Genomic DNA, 17,745 nt, shown 5'->3' with positions numbered 1-17,745 from the left:
CTAGTTAACTAAGCTTAAGTTTTAAAAAAAATTTTGAAGTCAGTGTTTAAAATTTCTTTATCGAAGGAGGTGGGCACTGTGGCACACTGAGTTAACTGCATCTTGGGACACCCGCTTCCCACGTTAGAGTGCCAGTTCCACTTCCAAACCAGCTCTGCTAATGCACCCGAGAGGGCAGCAGATGAAGGTCCAAGTATTTGAGCCATGCCACACACATGGGAGACTCGCATGGAGCTCTGGGCTCCTGGCTTTGGCCTTGCCCAGCCGTGGCTGTTGCAGGCATTTGGGGAGTGAACCAGCAGATGGAAGATATCTTTCTCTGTCACTCTGCCTTTTGAATAAATAAATAATGACTCTTTGAAAAAAAAAAAAAAAGGCAGATGATCACTTGGAAAGGCTCAGCGATGTCACCATTGCTCCTGTAAAATGCAAGAAAGGCCAACTGCTTGAAGACAAAGTGCCACCGAGACTAGGGAACATGGAGGGAGAGGCAGCTGTCCCAGTCTTGGTTCTGCGTTTATGTGAGGAGACACTATGACTGTCATCTTAAGAGTTTTTCACAAAATGTTTCCCCCTTGGTCAGACTCATTTTTGCACATTACTTTCCACACAGATATGTTTCACTTGATTGTGGCCACTCTGCGTACTTTTTAATTTTTTAAACAATTTTTTTTAAGTTATATGACTGGCAGAGACAGAGAAAGAATCTGCCATCCGCTGGTCCACTCCCTAAATGCTGCCAACAGCCAGGGCTGGGCCAGGAGGAGGCCAGACCTGGAAACTCAATCTGGATCGACCCATGTGGGTGGCCAGGACCCAAATCCTGGAGCCATCTTGCTGCCTCCCAGGGTGCAGATGATCAGGAAACTGGGATCGGGAGTGGAGCTGGGACTCAAGTCCAGATGCCTATATGGAATGTGGTGTCCCAAGGGGCTTCTTAACTGCCATGCTAAACATCTTCCCCTAAACTTATAAACTGTCGTTTTCATGACAGAGCAAGTTGGCACGGGGCTATCCGCCTTAAAAAAAAAAAAAAAAAAAAAAAAAACAAACAAACAAACAAAAAAAAAAAACACCGCAAAAGTGTAGAGAAGAAATAATACAGCTCAGCTGCAGGGGCCAGCCTGAATGCAGTTAGACTAGAAAGGCCGTGCGAGTTTCTCGGCCTCGGACTGACGGACTGCCAGGAGCCGGGCAGGGATTCCTGACATCGCGGCTACGGCGGTGGCGGTGGTGGCCGGGGCGTCCCGACGCCTCGGAACCCAACACGCCCGCGGAGTCTTCCTGGACTTCGCCTTTCTCCTGTCAGACACTAGTTACACCGAGTAGCTGTGAGGATCCAGTGAGGCTGGGATCTCGTGTGCACGTTTCCACCACACGTCTCCCCGGCGGGAAAGCGAGTTCCTTGAAGACAGGGCCTGTGTTGGCGTCCCGGGGCCTACAGCCGCAGTTAAACCTCGGCACAACCCCAGCCGCTGGTTCTGGCTCCCAGGGCCCGTTCCTAGGAAAACAGCACGCTCCCACTCGCTTCCATCTCCGTCAGCAACTTCAGGTACGCCGGGACCCGCGGCTCAGGCGAGCACCCGCTCCCGCTCAGTGCTCCAGTCCCGAGCAAGGGCCCGCGGCTCCCGCGAGGCCTCGGGACGGGTCGGAGGCCCTGCCCGCCCCGCCACGCCCCAGCTCGCGGCTCCGCGTCCTCCGAGAGCCGGCCACCCAGTGCCTTCGGAGCGGCGGCGGGGCTCGCTGGGGCGGAGAACCCCACGCCCCCGGCCCGCCCCGCGCCGCCGCTTGTTTACTCCCCGGCGCAGCCTAGTCCGACCCTAGGGCCCGCCCCCGCCCGCCGTCTATTGGCCGAGGGGGCGCGAAGGCCGGTCATGATTGGGCCGCGGGAGGCGGAGGCCGCGGGACGAGCGGGGTAGGCTGCGCGAGAGGCCGAGAGGGGGCAGCAGGCGATGGCGGCGGCGGCGGCGGCGGCGGGTCGGCTGGGCTGGTTGTTCGCCGCGCTCTGCCTGGGCAACGCCGCGGGGGAGGCGACGCCAGGTCTGCGAGTGTTGGGCTTCTGTCTGGAGGAGGACGGAGGAGCGGTGCGGGCCGCGCCGGAGGCCACCTTCCGCCTGCGCCTCTTCGGCTCCGGGTTCGCCAATAGCTCTTGGACCTGGGTGGCCCCGAAGGGGTCGGGCTGCCCCGAGAGTGGGTCGACCGCGGCGCCCGAGGAGGAGGCGGGGGCGGCCCCCACGGACGAGTGGCGCGCGCTGCTGTGCCTGCGCTCCGAGACCGTGCGCCCGCACTCGGCGCTGCTAGCTGTGCGCGTGGAGCCGGGCGGCGGGGCGGCTGAGGAGGCGGCGCCACCCTGGGCGCTGGGCTTGGGGGCGGCCGGGCTGCTGGCGCTGGCGGCGCTGGCGCGGGGCCTGCAGCTGAGTGCGCTGGCGCTGGCGCCGGCCGAGGTGCAGGTGCTTCGCGAGAGCGGCTCGGAGGCGGAGCGTGCGGCGGCGCGGCGACTGGAGCCCGCGCGGCGCTGGGCCGGCTGCGCCCTGGGCGCGCTGCTGCTGCTGGCCAGCCTGGCGCAGGCGGCGCTGGCGGTGCTGCTGTACCGCGCAGCCGGCCAGCGCGCCGTGCCCGCCGTGCTGGGCTGCGCGGGGCTGGTGTTCCTAGTGGGCGAGGTGGTGCCGGCCGCCGTGAGCGGGCGCTGGGCGCTGGCGCTGGCGCCGCGCGCGCTCGGCCTCAGCCGCCTGGCGGTGCTGCTCACCTTACCGGTGGCGCTGCCCGTGGGGCAACTGCTGGAGTTGGCGGCGCGCCCCGGGCGGCTGCGCGAGCGCGTTCTGGAGCTGGCACGCGGCGGTGGCGACCCCTACAGCGACCTCAGCAAGGGCGTGCTGCGCTACCGGACGGTGGAGGACGTGCTCACGCCGCTCGAGGACTGCTTCATGCTGGACGCCAGCGCCGTGCTGGACTTCGGCGTCCTGGCCAGCATCATGCAGAGCGGCCACACGCGCATCCCCGTGTACGAGGAGGAGCGCTCCAACATCGTGGACATGCTCTACCTCAAGGACTTGGCCTTCGTGGACCCGGAAGACTGCACGCCTCTGAGCACCATTACGCGCTTCTACAACCACCCGCTGCACTTCGTCTTCAACGACACCAAGCTGGACGCCGTCCTGGAGGAGTTCAAGCGAGGTAACGGCTGGGGCACCGCAGAGGGGATGTCCGTGCCCGAGCTTGGCCCTGGGGAAGGAGAGGGGGCTCATGGGGCCGTCGGGGAAAAGGCCCCACTCCTGGAGAGGGCAGGGGGCCCTCTAAGGGCCGGTTTTAAGAGGGTGGTCGCGTTGCAGATGGGAATGACCTTTTAAAGTGTTTAAGGACCCCGCCCTTCAGAGGGGACAGAGTGCCATGGAACGCAAACACCTCTCTTTCTCTCTCTCTCTCTCTCTCTCTCTCTCTCTCCACGGTGGCCCCCGTGTTGGGGACATACCTCTCACTGATTCTAAACCTCCCGGGTCTTCCCGGCTCCCAGGCCATTTCTGTTGTGCCTGGGGTCGGATGTAGCAGATTGAAACTCTTGGATAGAAACTAAAAGGACACGGAGAAGGTGGCTTCCAGATCCGGGCCTAGCTGCCCCTGTGGTGTCCCCAGGGCGTTGGTGGGGTCCCTGGCTGATGGCTGTTTTTCTGAGTGACAAGGGCATGACTCATCAGTACTCCTCCTTTCCTACAGGTATGGAGAGAACTTTCTCTTTGATTTCATCAGAAGCAGCTTCGTGGATGCTGATTTAATCTCTCCTTCCCCTGACTTCCCCTTTTTTTTAAACCTCCCCTCAGGGTCTCTCAGCTTCTCCTCTAGCTCCTTTTCACCCCTCCTTTCAACCCTGGCTTTTCTGAGTGACTCCAAGGTTGAAGGTAAAACAGGCCCTCAGCGTGTGAAATGTGGGTCCCTCTGCAGCCGTCTGCATTGTCAGCCTTGGGGGTGCTATGTGCTTCTCTCACCTGAACTCCCGCAGGATCGGGGTGGGGGCACCCCGTGCTGTGGACGGGCTGTTAGCACGTGAGCAGAGCCCTCCGACAGCCCTGGCAGGAGTGACCATGGTCCTCCTGCACTGGGCACAGCCTCGGGCCAAACCCTGGTAGGTGCGTTGCACTCCACATGTCTTTTAATTCTTGGACCCACAGCTGTGTCTGGTCTGGTGGACTCTCTGGGGGCCCTGGCTCCTTCCCTTCAACGTGGCCATGCAGCCCTACTCTGGGGAGGGCTTTTGTGTGGGGCCCAGACACAGCGTGCTGGTGGCAAGTACTCTGTCTAGATCCCAAACAGTGGGCTCTCTCGAGGCGTGGTGGTCAGCAGTGTGGCCCTGGAGTCAGCCAAGTGCGTTCCATCCTGCCTGGCCTGCACTGTGCTCCTGGGCCCAGGGAAGGCTGCCTGCCTCTCCCGGCTCAGGGTCCTCAGTGGTTAGCGATAGGAGGGGTAATGAGAGGATCGGGGAGAGGAGATGCGGGGCGCCGGGGCCTGGGTGTTCGTTGCTAGGAGGGTGATGATTGCTCACGGCTGGGAGCTCTGCAGATGGGTAGGTTCGCCTACTCCTGGGGAACCAGTAGCAGAGGTCACACTGCAAGTGCAGGCTTTATCCCTTCTGCGTAGGGAACTTGTATAGAGGCCACAGCTGTCCCTTTGATGGCCTAAGCTGTCACATTTCAAGGTGTCTTAAATGCTCGGCTCACTCAAGTGCCTGGCACCAGCTTCTAAGCAGTCACCTGGAGGGGATGTGGGGCAGTGGGGAGGAAAGGGTCGCCCTCCCCCCATCTGGAACTGAAGCGAGAAGCTTCGGGAGTTGGTCGTGGTGTTCAGGATGAGGTCTAGGCGGGCCGTTCTCCACTTTCCAGACCCTTAGGGTCAGGCCAGGTGAGCTTGGCTCAGGGCTGTTGTGCCTCCCAACCAAAATGCTCACGGAGGCCAGGCGGGCTTGGGCTCACGTGCGTGACTTGCACTCGGTCGCCAAGGTCTTCAGTGAGCGGTGGCTGGGACGGAAACCAGGATGCCAGGATCCAGATGAGAGGTGATGAGAGCAGAGCGGCCACAGTGCTGTGCCCTGGAGGGGAGACTCGGGAGGCTGTGGCGATGGGGTTGGGAAGATTCGGTGGTCACCCCAGAGTCGTGAGGAAGAGCCCGGTTTCTGCCCGCACGGGGGTGTTGCCCTTCCCAGAGTCAGGGTGGCGTGCAAGTGAGCTTGTTTTGGGCATTGGCATTTGTGCCTGTGCAGTGTCCCAGGAAGCAAACTCCCAGCAGGCGGCTGCTCTTGAGACACAAGGGCAAGGCTGGGGCAGGAGGGGAGCACACGAGCAGAAGGGGTTGGAGGTCGGGTCGGGTCGGGTCAGGAGGAACTGCCCAGAAGAGGCGAGAGCGCTGAGGGAGGAGTGGAGCCAGAGACGCGGCGTTTCCCGGAAGCTGAGGGCAGAGATCTGGGAAGGCGAGTGTGGTCGGGGAGGAGGCCGCAGCCAGGATGTACGTGGCCTTTGCAGAGAAGCACTGGGGCAGTGAGTGGGACAGGAAGACGCACACGCCCTGAAGCAGACAGGCCCTTGGTGAAATGGGGGCCCCCGGCTCCTGAGCTTGAAGATAGGCCGGTGGGCAGGTTTCGGTGGAAACGTTGAGGAGGAAAGAATTGTCGGGCGGGGGGCGGGGAGGGGCACGATACAGGCTGCTCCCACTCTGAGCAGCTCTGGGGAACCGAGCAGGTTTTCAGACAGGCTGATGCCGGAGGGTTTGGGGATGGAAGGACTTCGTGCCTCAGTCAGAATGTTCCAGAAGCTGCCTGACAGTGCACTGGAGGTCGAATGGGGAGCCCTGTAGCCCCCTTGACTCCCTCAGTCGTGGGGACTGAGGCCGTCCTTGGGGCAGAATGGCCCCGCCTTTCCAGCGACTTCCTGGAGCTTCCTCTGCACGTCCAGCTCAGAGCAGCCCCGACAGAACCTTTGTGTCTGTCTGCCCGTCGGTCCTAACCTCCTCACGCATTCTTCTGCCTGCAAACAGTGGGCATATCGCGGCCCTCGTGGCAGGTGAGGTTTTGAAAGTCAGTTTCCTTTTCTCTCTGTCATGCGTCTGAGGTGGAGGTGCCCTTGAACCTGCTGGAGCTGGAGGCCTCGGCATCTTAGCAGCTACTGTTCTGCACCCCATTCCCCTCTGGCTAAGCACCATGTGTCGGGGAACCTTGTGTTGTGGGGAGAGGCGCCCCTCAGGCAGGGCGGACTATCTTGTGCAAACTTCACAGGAAGCGCGAGTGCTTCCAAGCGGTGGGGAATGACTGGTGTTTTGTGTCAGGCCACTAACCCCTGCCTTCTGTGTCAACCCCAATAAGACTCTTCAAGGGCATGCGGCCACAGAGAGGATGGGGGTGGCAGGAGACTGCAGAGTTCCAGTTTGCTGTCTGAGAAGCCAGATGATTGCCACGGGCCTGGACAGCAGGGAGGAGCGTTGGTAGCGCCTGATTCCTCCGAGCCTCACGTTCACACAGTTCACTCAGAAACCAAAAGGGAGGCGGGGGTTGCGGTGCAGCTGCTGCTTGGGATGCACGTATCCCATCGCAGGACGCCTGGGATCGAGGCCTGCTTCACTTCCGGTCCAGCTTCTCGCACTGAGAGGCAGCAGATGATGGCGTGAGTACCTGAGTCCCTGCCGCTCCCGTGGGAGTGGATGGGGTTCCTGGCCCTCAGCTTCGGCCTGATCTCGCCCTGCTGTTAAGGACATTTGGGAAGTGAACCAGCTGATGGAAGATACCTCTCTTGTCTCTGTCACTCTGCTTTCAAATAAATAAGCATTTCTTAACGAAACAAAAAGGAAAGGAGGAAAACATTCAGCCCCAGCTGCACAATTGAAGGTCCTAGGAGTTAGGCAGTACGAAAGGGTCAGTCCTGCCGCGCCCAAGTAGCAGAAGCGCCCTTGAGCCTGCTGACCACGATTTAAACTGCAGCGCTGTCCCAGAGCTTTCTGGGTGCGGGAGCGGGTCACACCATCTACCTGCCCGTGGCTGTGTCCGCTGGCTCGAGGGAGCCGTCAGATGAGTAAACGCGAGTCCCCTACAGTGCCCTCTCTGTGTCTCCATACTGCTTCCTCCAGGTGCCTTCTGGGCCCGTGCTGAGAGTTCATTGCGTGGCCTCTGTTCAGGGACTCTGCTGGAGGCCCTGCTTTCTTTGTTCCTTGTTGGGTCATGCCAGTGTGACCTGTCACAGAGGAACGCGTGTCTGTTTGACAGGCGTTTGCAAGCAAGGAGCTTTCTCTGGGTAACTGCCACAGGGACCAGATGTCTGCAAGGAGGGGCTGAGGTGAGGCCGCCCCCTGCCCTGAGACCGCCATTTAGAGCCTGGGCCTTGGTTCTGAGAATCCAGAGACTGTCATGCCGTTGGCCCTCCTGGTCTGGCCTGACCAGGGATGTGGCAGGGCGGCCCTGACCCTTGTAAAAATGGGGCCCCAGACGGGCAGGGGAAGCATCTGGCAACCCCATGCTCTTCAGTGCTTATGGCTTAGCAGGACTCAGTGTGTTCTCCAGGGACTCTGGTCTTCTCAGGGAAAGGGGGACAGCTACTTCAGCTGGATTTCTCCCTTTAATATTTCCTTAAACCTTTTTTTTTTTTTTTTTTTTTTTAAGATTATTAGGCAGAGAGAGAGAGGTCTTCCATCCGCTGGTTCACTCCCCAAATGGCCGCAATGGCTGGAGCTGGGCTAATCAGGAGCCAGGAGCTGCTTCCCGGTCTCCCACGCAGGTGCAGGGGGACCATCTTCCACTGTTTTTCCAGGCCATAGCAGAGAGCTGGATCGTAAGAGGAGCAGCCAAGACTAGAAGCATCACCCATTTCACTTACTGACTTGAAAGGCAGAATTGCAGAGAGAGAGAGCTAGATCTTCCATCTGCTGGTTCACTTCCCAATGGCTGCAACAGCTGGAGTTGGGCTTAACAGGATCCAGAAGCTTCTTCCAGGTCTCCCACCTGGGTACAGGGGCTCAAGGACTTGGGCCATCTTCTGCTGTTCTCCCAGGCCATAGCAGAGAGCTGGATCAGAAGAAGAGTAGCCAGGACTTGAACTGGTGTCCATGTGGAATGCTGGCACTGTAGGCAGTGGCTTTATCCTCTATGCCCACTCTATGCCACTATCCTCACTAAACCCAGTTGGGAGCTAACAGAAGGACACAGGGGAAGAGAGAGAGTTCAGCTGCTGCTCTTGCTGTCCAGACTGGGCCCCAAATGGCTGCTTGCTCAGCTGCATCCCCTCTAGGACCGCTGATGCCCTGCAGGGAGTATACCCCAGTTCCACTGTCCCTGGGGGTCTGTGCCCTCAGGAGCACATGTCTGCAGCCTGGTTGCTGTGCAAGGTGCTCATGTGTTCTGGACTGGGTGCATCCGTGTCTACACCACATCTGTGGCTTGAAGCCATGCCTCTGGGGCTGAATCCGCGCTCTGCTCTGCCTGGGCAGCCTCATGCAGGTGAACGTGATCTCTGAGATTTCATCTCCTCCTGTGTAAAATGAGACTGCTCCTCCTAAGTGTGTGAGGCTTAGCGAGGACCTAGGAAGAGCGCAGCCTAGTGCCCAGCACGTTGTGGAAACACGGATGTCCGCGCCCGTCCTTTTGGTGTGCTTGTACTGGAGGGACCGGAAAACGAAAAAAGGCCTCCAGGAAGTTGTTACGTGAGTGTCCCCCCTCCACAGGGAAGTCCCACCTGGCCATCGTGCAGAGGGTGAACAACGAGGGGGAGGGAGACCCCTTCTACGAGGTCCTGGGCCTGGTCACCCTGGAGGACGTCATCGAGGAGATCATCAAGTCCGAGATCCTGGACGAGTCGGAAGACTACCGTGAGTGCTGACCCCTGGCAGCTCCGTCTGCTGCTCCCTCGAGCCTCCTGAGATGCACGTGTGTGTGTGTGTGTGTGTGTGTGTGTGTGTGTGTGTGTGTGTGAGAGAGAGAGAGAGAGAGAGAGAGAGAGAGTTGGTGGGTCTCCATGCTGCTGGAAACCACCGGATCCCCAGCCAGAGCTGTCATCAGGCCCCATTGTCCTCAGCTCTGCTGGGCCAGTGCCGCCCCTTGCAGCAGGGCTCACACCTGTGCCCCCATGCAAGTCCTGGCAGCCTCTCCCACCGGCGGCCTTGCAGTCCCCATGTGAAGTGTGATGGGGACTTAGCAGTCCTGTGTGGTTCCTGTCCCTGGGAGGGCTCTGCCCTTCCTGACCTTCTCCACCCTTCTGCCTTTCTCCCTGCTTTGGTTTTTGCAGGTTGGTTTTGTATCACAGAGTGTCTCCCCAGACAGCCCGTCCCTCCCAGAGGGGGTCTTCCTAGCGGGCAGTCCTGAGGCCCTTGATTGCCTCTGTTCCTCTAAGATGAGAGCTGGGCTCTGCGGGACAGACCCAGGGCCTGTCCTTGATGGCAGGCCCCTCGCCCCAGTTCTCGGGACCCTGAGCCTCCCACCTGTACGCGCTTGCAAAGCGTACTGCTTGGCCCAGGCGTCTGTCCCCAAACACAGTCCCTTTGCTTTGGTTCCTGAGATTGCCGTAGGCACAGGGGCACCAGGTTAGCTGCTACCATTTTGCACCCCTTGTCCTCCAATACACACCCCTCAGTGAGGAGTCTTAGTGGGCAGGAGGGCCTGCTTTTAGTTTCATTTTTAGGATTTGTTTTAGTATGTATTTGAAAGAGGGACAGATTGGGGGGAGGGGGTTGCGGGGAGAGATCGTCCATCCGCTGGTCTACTCTTCAAATGGCTGGGACAGCCAAGGCTGAACCAGGCTGAAGCCAAGAGCCTGGAATCCATCCACATCTGTGTGGCGCAGACACTTGGGCCGTCTTCCACTGCTTTCCCAGGCCCGTTAGCAGGGAACTGGATCGGGAGTGGAACAGCCAGGACTTGAACTGGTGCTCATGTCACAGGCAACAACTTAACCCGATCTACCACAACACTGCCTCTGGCCTGTTTTTTTTTGTTTTGTTTTGTTTTGTTTTTGTTTTTGTTTTTTTAAAGATTTAAGATTTGTTTATATGTTTCAAAGGCAGAGCTACAGAGAGAGAGTCTTCCATCTGTTGGTTCACTCCCCAAAAGGCTACAGTGGCCAGAGCTGAGCCCACCTGAAGCCAGGAGCCAGGAGCTTCTTCTGGGTCTCCCACGCAGGTGCAGGGGCCCAAGGACTTGGGCCATCTTCTACTGCCTTCTCAGGCCACAACAGAGAGCTGGATCAGAAGTGGAGCAGCCGGGTCTCAAACTGGTGCCCATATGGAATGCCGGCACTGCAGGCGGCGGCTTTACCTGCTAAGCTACAGAGCCGGCCCCTGGCCCGTTCTTTATAAGCTGCTTTGCTCTCCTATCAGCGTTTTCTTCACCCGACTCCAAGGCAAGGAGTGGTCCTTTGTGTACTTCTTTGGGACGTATTTTGAGTGTGGGATACTGCCCCGCTCTGTCCCAGGCTCGAGATCACTGTGTGTTAGGAATGGCATCAGGTGCTGACCAGGGAGCAGTGCCCAGGAGGTATCCCTGGGCTCTGGTGCCATCTCTGAGAACCCCGAGCCTCGGGAAGAAGAGGTAACAGGGCTGCTTGGAGGTGCCGGTGACGCCCATACTCACTGTCGTCTTACCTCCTCAGGGGAGACCCTGGCAAGGAAGAGGCCGGCTTCTCTGAGTGCCCCTCTCAAGCGGAAGGAGGAATTCTCCTTGTTCAAGGTGTCTGATGATGAATATAAAGTCAAAATCTCCCCTCAGCTGCTCCTGGCTACCCAGCGCTTCCTTTCCCGAGGTGAGGGGAAGGGAGGTTCTCGCCCCTGCTCTCTCTCCCTGTCCAGTGCGTCAGGACATGGCCCGGGCAGATGCGTGCTCTGCTGCCCGTTCCCAGGAAGCAGGACTGTGCTGCTGTCTGCAGCCCTGGCGTGTCTGTCACCTGAGGGGTTCTTTTCTGCCAGGTGGCTGAGAGCGAGACCGGGCTGAGGCCCCCAGGCAAGCCACAGGCAGGGAACCTCAGCCGGGCAGGTGTGGGGGGATGCCAGCTCTCCCGTGTTGTGTCACGGAGGCCACGCCGGAGAGCCAGGGGGCTGTGGGAGTCAGGTGTGGTCACACGGGCTGCCTTTCCCACTGTGGATCAGAGGTGGAAGTGTTCAGCCCGCTGCGGGTCTCCGAGAAAGTCCTGCTGCACCTGCTGAAGCACCCCAGTGTCAACCAGGAAGTGCGGTTTGACGAGAGCAACCGCCTGGCTGCACACCACTACCTGTACCAGCGCAGCCGGCCGGTGGACTACTTCATTCTCATCCTGCAGGTAACGGGGCCCCGGGCCTGGTGCAGCCGGGGTCCTCAGGAACCAGGGAAGGGCCTGCCCGCAGGGGTGGGAGCAGGGACATCAGGTACGCTCCCCTGTGCTCTCCTCTGGTGGGAAGTGTAACTGTGCACCTCTGTTCGTCCCTGCCCCGCCTCCCTCCCAGGGCAGAGTTGAGGTGGAGATTGGGAAAGAGGGCCTGAAGTTCGAGAATGGGGCCTTCACCTACTATGGAGTGTCTGCCCTGACGGCGCCGTCCTCGGGTAAGTGTGGCCTCTGCCAGAGCTGGGGGCTGACCCACTGGCTCGCAGGGCCCCCAGCCATGCTTCCTGCAGGTGTTGCCCAGAGGGCGGGGCGGCATTTGTCCCTTGCTCACCCCATCCCTGCAGAACTGTCCCTGATGTAGTCTTCCTCCCCCGGGTCTTCCCCACACTCTCAAGGCTGATGTGTGGGGACAGCGCTTAGGGCTGTGTGTGGAGGGCTGCCCGCATCCCACCTTGGCCTCTGTCCTCACTGATTGTTCCTTTCAATAGTTCACCAGTCCCCGGTGTCCTCGCGCTCACCTGCCTGCCGTGACCTGCAGCCCGAGGCAGCTGATGGCACTCGCTCTTCTACGTATTGTCCTGACTACACCGTGAGGGCCCTGTCTGACCTGCAGCTCATTAAGGTGACCGCCCGGGCTGCTCGTTGGTGCTGGTTTTATTTCTTTACTTGAGAGACACAGAGTTCTCAGTCCACTGGTTTGCTCCCCAAATGCCTGCAGCAGCCAGGTGGAAGCCAAGAGCTGGGAACTCAGTCCTGGTCTCTGGTATGACGGGCAGGGACTCAGTTACTTGAGCCGTGTCCTGTTGCCTCCCAAGGTGCACATTCGTAGGAAGTGGGAATTGGGAGCGAAGTTAGAATTTGAATCCAGGCAGTCTCAGTAACCACTAGGCCAAATGCCCACCCCAGCTCTGTTGTCTCTGTGAGGCTAGACCGACTGGTGACAAGTTTGTATGGGTTGAAAGCAAACCGATTCTGTCCCAGACTGCCCAAGGCCCTGTGCTCGGCCTGCAGGAGACCCCTAGACTGCTGTGGTCCAGGCCTCGGCCCCTGCCTCCCTCTGAGGCCTGACACGTTCTGCCTGACCGCCCTTCTCTGCTGTTCTCAGCTCGTATCCTTTCCCTCCCGGTGTGATTCTCCCCTCTAGGTCAGGTGCTTTGTGTGCGACCCCTTGTACCTCCTCATCTTGATTTACAAATTGCATCAGCTGGGTGATGTGTTCTGTGCTCCAGGTTACACGGCTACAGTACCTCAATGCACTCCTGGCTACCCGAGCCCAGAGCCTGCCACCGTCCCCTGAGAGTGCCAACCTCCAGGTCGTGCCAGGCAGCCAGACCAGGCTCCTCGTTGAGAAGACTGCTGCAGCCGGTAAGCCTCGGGGGCACGTCCTGTGGTCTGAGTACCCAGGGGGCTGTGCGCCGGCAGTCCTGGCAGCTGACACACACACACACACACACACACACGTGCGCGCTCTCTGCCCTGCTTTTTCTGTTTTTCTCCCCAGCCCTGTCCCTTGTGTTGGACGACACTGAGCAGTAGACCAGTTGGCATTTGAAGTAAAACATGAAGTCCCCGTGTTCCCTTGAAGGCCTTTCAGGATGGGTTCTCCTAACTGGGGAACAGTTGGTGAATGGGAATAAGATCACATGCAGGCTGTTCTGGCCGTTCAGGGTTAGGGTTAGGTCACTTGGGCGAGGAGAATCTGGTCACCAAGGGCCCGGCTCAAAGGTGGAGGGCTGCGGGCACATCAGAAACGAGAAGGGCCCCTGCTGAGGAGGGGGCAGGACAGGCGCTGTCCTGCCGGGGGCTCCGTGGTGGGCAGGAAGACCCGGCCCACACTGTGAGAGGGCATGGGATAGCCAGCCCCACAGTGGAAGGAGGGCTCTGTCATGTGGGCTGTGGGTTGGAGGAGTAAAAGGGGAGCCTTCCGGTTCTTATCCTGTAAGACAGTTGTGTCAGGATGCGCCGGGCCGGGTACCCTACTTCCTCCCCCGACCCCGCAGCCAGTGAGGAAGACGAGCCCTGTGGGGTGCGTGCCTCGCTGGTCTTACGTCCCCGGTCTCAGGTGGTGGTGGGCACGTCCATTCTACAGGTGAGGAGCACGAGTCAGGGTGCAGGTGCCTGGAGAGCCCCTCAGAGAGCAGACCTGCTCACCTGGGCCTGCGCCTGAGAATCCGACCACACGCTTCTACCAGAAGGGTCCTTTCTGAGTTGGGAGGTGGCGTGCAGGAGTGATGGGCAGGAGGCCTTCCCCGTGCCGGGGTGATGGCTCAGCCCCGGGGCTGCAGCTCTGACTGCACGTGAGGCCTTGTTCCTCAGGGCCTCTGGAGGAAGGCAGCCTTTCTGGGGCGCTGCGCCTTCCCGGGCTGACGGGGTCCTGCCTTTACTCCCTGTGATGGGGTGTCCCCCGTGTGGAAGCTCACGCCGTCGTGTTAGCCTTAGATCCCAAAAGCCGAGAGGTTTTGCCTTGCTAAATGTGAGCCTTTGGTTCTGGTTTTCCCCACGCTGAGTCCCTCTGCCCAAGGTGCACACCTGGTCCAGGAGTGGCCGCGCGCCCTCTCTGCCTCCTTGATCAAACATCTCAGAACCTCCAAACCCTCTGTGCCCCAGCTGCTCGTCGGGCAGTCCTGTGAGTCACTTAGAGCAGCTCTGTGGGGCGTCTGCTCTCTAACAGATCCTCCGCTGTTTTGTAGACTTTATGTTGGTGACTGTCACCTACGTGCAGTCTGACATTTGCCCCCAGTGAGGCCTGCCTGTCTTTCTGCTCTCTTCTTCCTGGGGTTGTCCCTGAGCACTGGGCACCTCCCTCCCCAGAAGAGCCTAGTGTCGCTGCGCAGGTGGCGACTTCCCTGGGGCCCCACTCAGGGCAGGTGAGAACCAGTCTTTGGAGACTTGGGCTCTCGAACTTTAAATTGTCTGCAGCAGGGGCGGCAGACTGGTGCGGAGTTGTAACAGACCTGCAGCATCTAGAAATGCAGTGCTTTACCGAAGACGTTTCCTGGGCCCCCCATTTCAGGTTCTGAGTAAATCCTCCCTGTCAGCCACCTCAGGCACCTGGCTTCCCTGCGGTCCTGCACGCCAGCACCTGGCGGCCCGTGGCGCTGCCCTGGGCGAGAGGCTTCACTGTTGGGGCTCAACTGCTGTCTCCTCTTTCTTCCCCTCTGCTCTCTTCAGCCTTCCCAGTAGACATTTCCCTCTTTGGCACATTTGGAAACTGCAGTTGATAAATGACTGTGGACTAGTGAGCATTTTTTTGTTTTAAGAAAACACCCAAGGTAAATATCTTTTCTTTCCTTTTTCCTTTTGCTTTCCTTTCCCGGCCTGTTAGCTGCCGGCGGGGTCCCCAGGCAGCTCTGTGCAGACTAGGGCCGGCTTTCCCGGGTGAGATGGGGGGGGGGGGGGAGTGGGTGTGACAGTCCCTCTTGCTGGGAGGTGGGAGGCGATGAAACACCTGCTCTGTGTCCTGCCAGCACCGCACGCAGCTGTCCAGGGCAGGTGCTGTTGCCCAGCACAGCGGCCTGGACACCCTGGGGTCAGAAGCCCACGGCCCCTGCCTCCCCACGGCACCTACCCTAGGGTGATCTCCCCTCAGGAGGCCGAGGTAGGCGGTGGACGGAGCAAGCACTCCCAGCTCTGCCTTGCTGCTTCCTCAGGTGCCTTCCCTGCCCCTCCTGTTCTAAGAGGACTTAGCTTGTCTTGTGAGGCCCTGCTCCCCTTAGGAGCTGACATACTGACTCCTCTTTCCCTCTCTCCTTCAGGGTCTAACCACAGCAGGCCCAGCGTCCCAGTGGAGGAGAGCCCTGGGCGGAACCCAGGAGTTTAACTGCTTGCCAGGCAGCCCCGAGCCGGGGAACGGACAAGCACGTGGGAGCTGGCGGGAGCCGAGAAGTCCCCACCCCCTGCAGGCCACGTTGTAGATGGCCCTTACTGGTGTGGGTCCTGGGCCGCCGCAACCAGACGGCAGTGCCAGGAGCCGTGAGCAGGCCCTGCTGTCCTGTAGGAGATGGGGGTCAGCTGGGGCATAGCCCTCCGGGCCTGCTTCTGGAAGCAATGAAAGGAGCAGCATCATCTCTAGTCCCCTCTCCCCGCTGGCTGTGGGGACAGCGCAGTGTGTCTACACCTCTCTGGGCGCAGCCGCGACGTGAGTGCAGTCACTGCCTTCTTGGCTGTGACCTGTCCTTTGCTGTCCATTTGCCAACCTTTCGCTGCTGGCAGCACTGTGAGCACCAGTGCCAACTGGGGGTGCAGACCCGCGGCCTTGTCCAGGCTGTACTTCCTGGCTTCCCTGAACAGTGCCATGTTGGAGTGCACACTCCCCAGCCTGTCCCGTGTGCGCGAGCCCCACAGGTGTGTCCCTCTGGTCCTGCTCCCTCCTGTGGAGGTTCCCGGCCCCCTGGCAGAGGCTTGCCCGGCACAGCTCTGCTGCCTGCTTGCTGTGCTTAGTTGCCGTGAATGGTATTGTCAGTTTCTGTGTTTCCAGGAGAGAGCACGCACGGCAGGAAGGGGTCTTTACGCTGCATCGAATCCTTTCTTTAGCGGCTGGCAGGGGAGAGGAGCCACCTGGTGCACCTTTCTCAGGCCTCCCGGGAGCAGGGTGTGGCTGTGAGGTGCAGGGTGTTGGCGGAAAGGATCGTCTGAGTCGGGCGTCCTTTCACCACTCTTGAAAAGAAAAAAAAGTTGCACGTTTTCCTTGTGTCTCTGAAACAAAAGTTCCTTGCATTTTTCTGTCTGAGAAGTGAGAGTAAGAAGGCGCTTTGTCATTTTCCTCTAATTTGCTGTAATCGCTTCTCACAGTTGAGCTGTGTGGAAATGGGCGTCACAGACAGGAGTGTAGTCTGGGGAGGGAGGACGGTTTTTGGAGGCTTTCTCAAAGGAATTGGGGCCCTCATATGTGGACAAGAGGCCGAAAGAACAGTGGTATGCAGGCTTAGGAACTGCTGTCAGGGCACACGCTCCAGGGGCAGGCCCTGGTGGGCACAGATACTTGAAAACGTCATCTCTGTGCAGAACAGGGGCTCGGAACCTTGGCTACGTGTCAGGATACCTGGCAGGTGAGAGGTGCTAGTACCTGCCCCACCCCGCCCCCTCCCAACTTTGACTTAGAGTCTGGGCACCAGGGTTTTATTTTTGAGATGTTAACATCTTACACAACTTGGGTACCTTAGTCAAAACTAAAAAGTTAACATTTGTGTGATACTGTTAACCAGACTACAGATTTTATGTGGAGTTTACTATTTGTTCCAATAATGTTCTTGTTCTTGTTGGAGGGCCCAGTCCAGGATACCAGGTTGCACTTGTGATTTTGTTTTTTTTTTCCCCTTGCAGTAGTTACAGATCAATAGGAAGTTGCAAAGGTAGAGGGCTCCTGCGCCCTCTCTTCAACACTGGACACTGGTGTGCTGTGGGGGTACACAGCTCACCATCATCGTGTCCCATGTGTAGATGTGTGTAACTGCCACCACAGCCAAGATACAGAACCATCTCCAGCACCTCCACCCTCCCCCTGGACCACCCCTAGAGCCACCCCAACCCTGTCCCCAGCCACCGTTCCCTTGGCAACCACTAGTCTGTTCTTCATCTCTACAGTTTTGTCATTTCAAGAATGTTGTATAAAAGGATTCATACAGTGTATAACCACTTGGGATTTTTTTTTAAATTCAGCACAATTCTCTGGAGATTCCTCCCAGGTTGTTGGCGTGTTGGTGGTGGTCCAGGGTGTAGTCACTGACTCCTGGAAGGACATCTGGGTTGTGTCCAGGTTTTGGTTGCTCCAGATAAAGCTGAAGTGAACATCCCTGGACGGGCTTTTGGGTAAAGCTTACTTTCTTTCCCCGGGAGAAGTGCAGTTGTTTGGTTGTTGCGTGTTGAGTGTTTTGAAAGAAACAGCCAAATGTTTTCAGAATGGCTGCTTCCTGGTACTGTAGGAGTCTGCTGGTGTCGCTGATTTTTCCCATTTTGCCGTCCTGGTAGGCATGTGCCTCCCGGCGGCTTTCTTGTGCATTTCCCTAATGCTAGTTATGCGCATCTTTTCATGTCAGATGTCCATGTCTCCTGTCCATTTTCTAACTGGATTTTTTTATTGTTTTAAGAGTTCTTTATATATTCTAAATGTTAGTCCTTTGTCAGACTTCTGGTTTGCAAATGTTTTCTCCCAGTTTGTAGTTTGATCCTCTTAACAGGGTCCTATGTGGATCAAAAGTTTCTAATTTTGATGAATCCCGTATTACCAATTTTTCTTTTATAAATCATGTTGCTATTAGTGTTGTATCTAAGAACTCTACCTAGTCTTAGGTCCTGAAGATTGTATTTTTTTCCTAAAAGCTATTTTATGTCTTACAGTTAAATTTGCGATCCATTTTGAGTTAACTGTAGTATTTAGGTTTTTCTTTTTTTAAATATTTACTTATTTATTTGAAAGAGTTAGAGAGAAGAAGAG

The 17,745-nt window shown here is 58.2% G+C and overlaps 1 protein-coding gene across 3 annotated transcripts; it reads left to right on the top strand.

The window, feature by feature from the left end:
• Nucleotides 1-1,908: 1,908 nt before the first annotated feature.
• Nucleotides 1,909-16,943, top strand: CNNM3 (cyclin and CBS domain divalent metal cation transport mediator 3). Of its 3 annotated transcripts, XR_007915565.2 has the most exons (9): nt 1,909-3,174; nt 8,689-8,832; nt 10,608-10,757; nt 11,101-11,270; nt 11,434-11,530; nt 11,801-11,934; nt 12,542-12,677; nt 14,484-14,584; nt 15,068-16,075. XR_007915565.2 is itself a non-coding variant. In XM_051835842.2 (8 exons), exons 1-8 carry the CDS (start codon nt 1,953-1,955, stop codon nt 12,846-12,848), a joined length of 2,088 nt encoding a protein of 695 aa, XP_051691802.2. In that variant the 5' UTR covers nt 1,909-1,952; the 3' UTR covers nt 12,849-12,980. The 3 variants fall into 3 exon arrangements, 2 of the variants coding, with proteins under 2 accessions (XP_051691802.2, XP_008251937.3); XM_051835842.2 differs by lacking the exons at nt 14,484-14,584; nt 15,068-16,075 and adding an exon at nt 12,814-12,980; XM_008253715.4 differs by lacking the exon at nt 14,484-14,584 and having other exon boundaries at nt 1,910-3,174; nt 15,068-16,943.
• The last annotated feature ends 802 nt before the right edge of the window (nt 16,944-17,745 follow it).

The sequence above is a fragment of the Oryctolagus cuniculus genome, chromosome 2 (assembly GCF_964237555.1).
Source record: "Oryctolagus cuniculus chromosome 2, mOryCun1.1, whole genome shotgun sequence".
Classification (NCBI taxonomy): domain Eukaryota; kingdom Metazoa; phylum Chordata; class Mammalia; order Lagomorpha; family Leporidae; genus Oryctolagus; species Oryctolagus cuniculus.
This window is presented reverse-complemented; position numbering and strand designations above follow the sequence as displayed.

Coding starts and splice junctions, on each gene's coding strand:
- CNNM3 (XM_008253715.4), top strand. CDS start 1,953: ATGGCGGCGGCGGCGGCGGCGGCGGGTCGGCTGGGCTGGTTGTTCGCC. Junction 11,935..12,541: donor CTGACCTGCAGCTCATTAAG/GTGACCGCCCGG, acceptor TCTGTGCTCCAG/GTTACACGGCTACAGTACCT. Junction 12,678..15,067: donor TGAGAAGACTGCTGCAGCCG/GTAAGCCTCGGG, acceptor TCTCTCCTTCAG/GGTCTAACCACAGCAGGCCC.